Source organism: Sinohyriopsis cumingii, chromosome 16 (genome assembly GCF_028554795.1).
Source record: "Sinohyriopsis cumingii isolate HCF-2022 chromosome 16, ASM2855479v2, whole genome shotgun sequence".
Lineage (NCBI taxonomy): Eukaryota > Metazoa > Mollusca > Bivalvia > Unionida > Unionidae > Sinohyriopsis > Sinohyriopsis cumingii.
Window position 1 is genome coordinate 66,947,311 of NC_142976.1, and position 9,020 is coordinate 66,956,330.

General features: G+C 37.6%; 1 protein-coding gene across 1 annotated transcript; it reads left to right on the forward strand.

Moving 5' to 3' along the window:
- The first annotated feature begins 598 nt into the window (after window positions 1–598).
- Window positions 599–7,099, forward strand: LOC149780706 (transcription factor MafA-like). The gene has a single exon (XM_089937751.1). The coding sequence runs from the start codon at window positions 931–933 to the stop codon at window positions 1,945–1,947; it is 1,017 nt and encodes a 338-aa protein (XP_089793877.1). The 5' UTR covers window positions 599–930; the 3' UTR covers window positions 1,948–7,099.
- Window positions 7,100–9,020: the final 1,921 nt, after the last annotated feature.

Genomic DNA, 9,020 nt, shown 5'->3' on the forward strand with positions numbered 1-9,020 from the left:
ACATTTTGTACATGAATGACCTAACCAAGCGGCCTTGATCGAGTGTGTAAAGTCGGTCGGCCACGAACAAATGTAGTGGGAGAAAAATCGAGACTGCTAAGAAATGCAGCAATGTAAACTTAACAATCCCTTAAACGTGCACAACTGTTCAGCGATTCTGAATAGAAAATATGTATCGTCTGCTTTAAAGAAACACTTGATCAATAAATTGCACAACACACAGCAACACACTTCGCCTACCATGTGGGGAAACAAAGGGAAATTAAGCTTATACGTTAAGAGCCATTGGGGATATTTAGTGCTTTTAAGCTTAATAAAAATCATATGTTATAAATATTATCAATAAAATTAAGAATACGTAAGAAAATTGACAGTTCTTTTGACATTCTTATTTGTTTTTTCTTTTCCTCCTTTATATTGCCTATATATTATAGATCTATGTTATATAAGTCCCCAAATGACCCTCACCAGGTTTGTAGCCTCGTTCTGTGTCTTCACGTAGCACATAGAGCTGAGACGGAATCGTGCATTTGATTGGCTGGCTATTGCATAGGTTACTATTAAAAGGTCACCAACGTCATGGTTGGTATAAATTAACTGGGATTTCCCAGTCTGCTTGTTGTTGCTTGTTCTAGCCATATGGTGAGTCGTGCGGTGGTCGTGCCCTTGGACCACCAACGATTTTTCTCATATTAAATGAAATAGTCCTTTCTAGAGACTTCTGACATTCGTCAGTTCGCATCTAAAAGACAATCAAGAATATATCTGTGTAATTTTGGATTTTGATCTAGCTGTATTTTAGCCATTCTTAGCCTACTATACCGGTGAGGTTGACCTACATTTGCCGACAAACCAGCCTGGATTACTGACGTATATTGTGGAGCTGTGCGCTGCAAACAGCTGATTGCAGAGCTCCGGCTTCGGAAAAGTATGGAGACCAACCAACATTTGGCAGACGACTATATTTGCGAATTTGACTTGGAACATTTTGAGTTACCTGACATCAAAAAGGAGACAGAGGATAAATTTCCTTCATCTTGTGCCATGAGCGAAGAAATTAACTCTCCAAGGGTGAGGGAAACTATGTTACCAAGCCCCACTGGTAGCAGTACTAGCCGTACCGTTCCGCCGTCTCCCGAAAGCGTGGCCGACGTGCCGAGCCCATCAGACATGAAGAAACCTTTCATTGAGGATTTAAGCTGGCTTTCACAAAACGTCACATTCCCAGGGGGTGGCGCAGCTGATATTACCCCGGAGGAGGTGGTTGATGTGCTAATATCGTCCAGTCCGGAATTTGTGGCCAGTTTCCAGAAATATCTGGTATCAGGAGCCAAATCTCTGAAGAACGGCATAGTTAGCAGTAGCAACAGCCACGCTATTACTAGCAACAACAACAACAACAACAGTAGCAACAATAACGAAGTGACAAAAGAGCAGCTGAAAAAAGATACACCCATGACACCCCCACAAACACCTCCCGTCCAGAGTATTCAGCAACAATCACATACACCGCGACGTTCACGGAATCACAGCACGAACAGTTGCAGCAGTAGTAATTCCAACACTTCTTGCAGTTCCATTGATGTCGACCTAGACGATGACGAATTGGTTTTGTTACCCGTACGAGAACTGAACAAGCGGCTGCAAGGCTACCCAAAAGACGAAGTGCAAAAGCTCAAGCAAAAACGACGTACGCTCAAAAATCGAGGATACGCCCAGAATTGCCGCACGAAGCGAATGCAGCACAAACACGACCTGGAAGAAATGAACCAAGACTTGCAGCATGAGTTGCGTCAGCTGCAAAGACACGTGGATATGATGACTCGTGAGAGGGACTATTACAAGCACCAGTGTCAGATTCTCAGGGGAAAAAACGAACCGGATAGAGTAGAATCGCGATGGGATGGATCCGTTTCTAGCTACCCAAGTTCCCCGGAAATACTTTAAATGAAAGCAATGATTGACTGTGATTTTTGAAAAGAGAATGTGTACATGCACTTCCTGCTGTGATTATATATAATTGCATCTGGGAAACAAAAGTAGCTTAAATCTCCTTCAAGTTTGAATGTATTTTCTTGGATGTAAATTTTAAAACAAAATGTGTTGTTGATTGTGAGATTGTGAATTTAAATTTTGCATAAATCATATTAGAAGTGAGAAAGTGCGATTCAGTCCAATCCCAGATAACACTGGTAAGTAAGAATGTTGGAACATGCTCAATGTTATAATATGAAGAATGTAAGAACACGCTACTTTTTATTTTTTAAAAAAATAATCATATATAAATATAAATATATATTACACTATAATTTTTCACTATTCACTAGCGAAAATGAGTTGTTACAAGAATTGAAAACAGTAAAATATTCATTGTTATCAATTGATTTCGTTGGATTCAAAAGAATAATGTTAGTATTTGGACACTGTTTTGCATCATGATGTTTGTACATTGTGTATATTGTTAATCATTAACACGTTTTTGATATTAGTATATTTTATCGGCGTGGCCATGCTTTTTTGATGCCCGCCCCTCCCCCCCCCCCCGCCCCAAGTTAACAAGTGCTATCTTTCTGCGTGATTGGGTGGTTTTAGGTAGTGCCTGTATTCAGGGGAAATAACTCGTGTCTAATTGAAATTTTGCATTTCTCGAAGCTGGTGTCCACTGCAAGGGCAAACTAATTTACATAGTAATACCAGTGTGATAACCGCTACGACGTAACTGTGATATTCAGTCTGCGTGCAATCTCAAAAAGGCGCGGAGGATACTTATATTATGATTGGGGAGTTATGTCCCATTTCCTGAACTATAAAAGTGATTTAAAAAATGGGTGTGACGAATTACGAAATCGGAGCTAAGGAAATCTGATTTAACGAAAGCTAATAATTAGAGAAGCATGTATGTATTTACGTATGTATGTCTGATTGTTTATATGTATGCACGTACGTTTTCTTTAAATTAATTTTTTTATATTTTAAATAGGGGTCTACAATTATAGGGGAGGAAATGAACATCAAATTATTCATTAACAGAGATACAATAATAATATATGCATATAAATGAAATTCAGATTACAAATCGATTTGTTATGAGCAAGTTGCCAGTGGCGTAGCAGCCCCCATTATGACGAAGTGGAGGCCCATAATATTCATTAAAAGCCTTTTTTTTTTTTTAATTGGGTCAAGGTCACAGAGTCAGTTTGGTTGGGGGTGGGGTGATATTGCAGTGTCACAGTAGGCAAGGGATTAAATGTCTTACATAATTGCATTCTTTATGAATCATTCAAAAGAGAACTGTTTACGAGTCATTGGCTGGAGAATGTTTATTCCACATTGCATGATTAGAATCCATTAGTTGCCGTTAGTGTACATCTATCTCATTTTAGAGACAGGAAACCAAATTACAGTAGGAGTAAACACAGTTCAGCATATCAGGAGATATATTATCGCTCTCAGCTGTTTTGTATATATGTTCAGGAAAACATGGTAACATGGTTATCAATTTATGGCTTATACTGAGTACGTACGCGATAATTTCAACTTATTTTTTTAATTAAACGCTTGCATGTCCTTGTTCACTAGTACCAGTATAGAGAGATATCATCGAGAGAAAAATTATCAAAAGTGTAAATTTAAATATTTCTTTACTTATTGACTCTCATAAAATCAGATGTCATTAGCTCCAGATCGGTCCGATTTCGGTATTTCGTAACATCGTGTTTAAAGCTGGATCAGCGAAGCGTGTTGGCTCTGGCTTTGGAATGATGTACCCGAATGTGCCAGTCAATTAATTTGGGCTTTGATGTATTAGCCTATATCTCAGTCCTATATATGTACATTTGCATAAAATAATGCTTTAAAAAAACTTCATACAAGCAGCAACCAGATGTTGAAAGTTACCAAGTTAAAAAAATAAATAAACTTGCAAGCCACATGTGGCATGTGAGACAAAAAAATAGCAAAATATATCTTTAAAAAAATGTTTAAAAAAAATATAGACATAACATTGCTTAAAGCGCAACTGGATTTATTTTCCGTTGTGTCTCGATATTGCCAGTCAACAGTTAGTGAACCCGTTTGAGATGACTTTACCAAAGGCAGCTAAGCGTGGGCTCGAGGTGTTTGGCGCGTTTAGGTACGTGCCCCTCGTACCGCTAGCTGGAGTGGACATTTAAACGATATGAGAGGAGATTTTACACCTCTTTTTTTCTTACACATTTGCTGTTCATAGGCCGTTGAGGAGTATGATGAATTTGAGATAATTGATTTCCACAAGAGATGCAGTAATAGGAGGCGTAATGCCATTTCCACAAGAGATTGAGTAACATGAGATACTAATAGTTAAATCCCATACATTATTTTTTGAATTTAGTTCCTTTTTTATTTTGTTTTCTTAGGCTGTTTGTCAGGGTTTTTTTGCACATCGTTATGACGAGAAATATGAATTGGTATGTATGCTTTATTTAATAACAAGTATATCGTATATGTATTGGTCTTTTCCAGTTTCTCGATTACTTCTCGAATTTGACGATGACCAATTCTGGTATGGTTTCAAAATACAAATGTGCCATTTTGAATAGAAAAAAAGGGTGAAAAACAATTATATTTCTTTCCGATAGACTCTAAGAGAGCTATTTGACTTGTAACCTTTATAGTTTCTCTTCCAGTAGTTGATTTTTTTGGCCTTATTTTTGTGTAAAGCTATTTCTTTTTTATTTGTATGCCCAGCTAGATAATATTTTTCGGTGATAGGGTTCATTAATGCGTTTCTGTAGTCTTGATCATGAAATTTGTATTTGGTCTGAACTAACAGAGAACATAAGAAAGCATACCCATGCAACCCCCCCCCCCCCACTTAACATCCATGGTCAGAAAGGGTACATGTCACTTACACTTGTATCTTTTGAGAATCGTTAGATAAATGCTTTAGACAACCCGCACACATTTGACCAGCAGTCGCCATATTACCAAGTTTAATAGGTTAGGAGATAAAGCCGTCAGAATGTACCATGCCCACTGCTAATCGTGGGAAAGAAAGGTTCTAGTCGTTCTAAAAGCAATAGAGCAACGATTATTTTGGACCAGATCTAGTTACCAAACTTTCATTTTGTTGGCGTAAACAATTTCCGTACATTATTTCTATGTAACTTGAAATTGGGAGCATTCTGAGAGTAATTTCCACGCGGCTTTTTTTACACGCCCACCATAGGGCAGATCATAATTTGTTATGATGTCTGTCCGTACGCATTTTTCGGCATAATAACTGTAGGTTCCAAACTTGTGGATGGCTTTCACTTGGGATAATGAAGAACTCTGTCGATTTCTGGCTCGAAACCTCAAAAGTAAAGGTCACTGTAACTGAAGGAAAGAGCACAATAACTTGGGTCCTTTACAATCTATAATTACCTCAATAACTTGGGTCCTTTACGATCTACACTTACCAAACTGTGCGGATTGTTTAAACCTGAAACGTCAAGTTCATTGGTGGAAAGGAGAAACATGGTTTCTACACACTAAATCAAGTTCTCCTACGTCTTCGGTTACCAAACACTGTGTGGATGTTTTGCACCTAGTACAAAGGAAGAAATACATTAATTTTGGAATCAAAAGTTCACGTCAATGTAATTTTGAAACAACAAAAACAAACAATAGTTTCTACAAAGTAACATAGTTCTACAACATGTGCCTCAGCTAAACTTTGCTTATGGTTTGTAGTTGGGGCAAAGAAGAATGTAATTGATTATGGTATGAGAAGGTCAAATGTCATGGTCACTGAATGAAATACGAAAATGGGTCCCGCCTGATAATATTAGTTTTACATCACATACCTAGGCCAAAACAAGCCTGTGAATGGCTTTTAGTTAGGGTGAAGAAAAAACATATTTATAGCAAAAGGGTAAAAGGGAAGAACATTCTGTCAAAAGAAAAGAAAAAAAAAGGATGGCTTCTGTGCAAATAATTCAGTTATCTACATAGAGAACTGTTAAACATTGGTGGGTGTTTGATGCGCCGTTCACGGTTTAATGGTTTCTCTGGAAATTAGTATGGTCGGTATTTATTTTTTTTTGTGGGGGGGGGGTGTGTGGTTTTGTTGGAAAAAGGTCTAAATTACCAACAGCAGCAACGCTTGGTTATTAGTAAATACACTGAAGATAGCAAGGCTGTCTGCTTAACGGATTTGCTATAATAGGTGCATGTTATTATTGCCGCTTTCTACCATGGGGTACGTGTTGGTTGCATTGAGAGGCCTACGTACGTCCCAAACGCACGTGCATATCACTTACCCATTTCAGGCTTTTGAAAACCATACAAAGTACAGTTCTAGAGCAAGACCAGTAAGTAGTTTGTTTATCACTGTAGACAAACCGTTTTCATTGTGATACGTTACTTATTTATATCCCTAAAAAAAAAAAAGCATTTTTCTGCAAGGTCTATTAGGAATTCATGAGCGAAAGGTTATTATCTGAGTAGTTCCGATATTCAGTCAGTATTTCATATATTGTTATTAAGTGTAAGAAAAAGAGGAAACAGTCGGTATTTACTGCGAGGGGGTTGGGGTGTGGCTAATTACATTGTGTATATTGCATATAAATTGCGAACTGATCTCAGTTTTGTAACAGAGACTGTTGCAACGCATAATAAACCGTACCTTTAATTGTGCTAAGAAAAAGAAAATGTATCACTTTTTGTTAGTGCGCCAAAAATTCCAACAGAAATGACTATATAACCGTAACACTGCACCACCCCACCCCGAAGTTGGTGAATAGCGACGAATCCTTGATTGATCATGTTTTAGTTTTCTCATCCTTTTACCTTGTTACATTTTGAAATAATAATTAGCTATATTGAATGTGATATAATGCAATCTCCACACAGTGATTTCTCACAGAAAAGTTACATATCGTTTTATTAAACAGATTTTGTCAGACTCGTACAGTACATTACGGTTAGGTTGTCCGGTATGTTAATGCACAGAAGGTAATATAAAGCTGGCGTGCAGGCCGTTGAACAAGCTTGTGTTTGTAACCATGATACGTACATTGACTTATTTGCGGATGCCTGAACATTTTATGAAATGTAATAAATTCTTCAGCAGCAAAAATGTAATCTCAGTTTTTCTTGATCTGTGAGAATTGTTTCCTCTCTCTCTCTCTCTATCTCTCTCTCTCTCTCTCTCAAATATATATACATAAATATATATATTATTTACATCTTGATGCCAAACAAATCTGGCTGTGTCTCATCCTGGATTAGTTCTTTTATAGGTTTATTAAAGATTTAATTATTAAACTAGTATGATGAAATCTATGTCCGTCTGCCTGTCTCAACGATAAAAGATATATAAATCTACTTGCCAAACTGGTATAAATTTTCTCTTTTTGTATTTGTGCCTTTCATTGGTCTGTAACACGATTCATTTTATCAAACTCGGTTGATTCACTGTTAAGGAGATATAAATTATATACACCTACTTGCTAAACAGGCAAGTCTCTATCTTTTACAGTAGTATGTTTTTAGCAGATATATAAAACGATTTTCATTATGAAACACTGCTGATTATCCCCCCACCCCCTTCCTCATGTCAGTAAGAGGATAGACAATTATAAATACTTCGTTAAAAAATAAGCATACGTATCTTAGTTTATTAGCGTTGGTGTGTATTTTAATAGGTCAGTACGTTATTTAACATGAGCAAACTCTACTTGTGCACTCTCTATCTCTGTCTGTCTGTCTCTGATGAGAGTCGACAAATAATGGACTAATCACAGAGGTCCTTTTATTCACGATTTGATACTTGTCTTACGTCACTTTCGGATATTGGTATTTTTGTTGTTATCCCCCACTCGAGGGAGGAACAACAGATCTCCATATACACATCCTTGGGTAGGATCGTGGAAAGATATCCACTGCAGTGTCTCGCAGTGATCCCATTTTAATGGACACAAATTTTCGGAAATTGTTGTCCATTTTCTCACGTGTACTGTCTCTCATTCTGTCTGTCAACTGATTGTCTATCCCTATACATTCAGTCTTGACTAATCTCTTCCAGCATCTATCCATAAAACAGTACGCTGATATTTATCTTATAACAATATGCTAATCTATCTTCACATAGAACAGTATGCTAACCGATCTTCACATAGAACAGTATGCTAACCGATCTTCACATAGAACAGTATACTAACAGATCTTCATACAAAACCGTATGCTAACCGATCTTCACATAGATCAGTGTCCTAACCGATCTTCACATAGAACAATATACTAACAGATCTTCACACAAAACCATATGCTAACCGGTCTTCACATAGAACAGTTTGCTAACCGATCTTCACATAGAACAGTTTGCTAACCGATCTTCACATAGAACAGTATCCTAATAGATCTTCGTATATAACACTATGCAAACAGATCTTCACACAACAGTATGCTAACCGATCTTCACATAGAATAGTATGCTAACAGATCTTCATAGAACAGTATGCTCACCGATCCTCATATGCTACCATAGTCAACAAACTTCTGGCGAATATGAATTCTCCACAAGGAAAGACAGTATCTTTAAGCAGATTTCACATATGTACTCCACATCCTAAATAAGTCGTATATTTTATTTAACAGTCAGCTAAGTTTAGCCCATCTCCCTCCCTCCTCTCTCTCTCTCTCTCTCTCTCTCTCTCTCTCTCTCTCTCTCACACACACACACACACACACACACACACACACACACACACACACACACATTGTTGTAGGGTTTAACGCCATTTTGCAATACAAGATAGGCTATACATGGTGGCCATTATAACTGGCGGAGCAAGAAGTATGGAAAACTCCGGGAAGAATTTGCTGACATCCAACAGATGGCGCTTGTCGTTTTCTTGTTGAGGAAAACGTCATCTAGAGAGCAGTTGTTATCTATAACTCAAGGCTTTAATCCAAACAGCTTGGCCGATTTAAGCGTAAGATCATGTCTCGAATGTATTAAGTAGTTCTCAATCCCTGAACTTACCGTGTTCACTCGG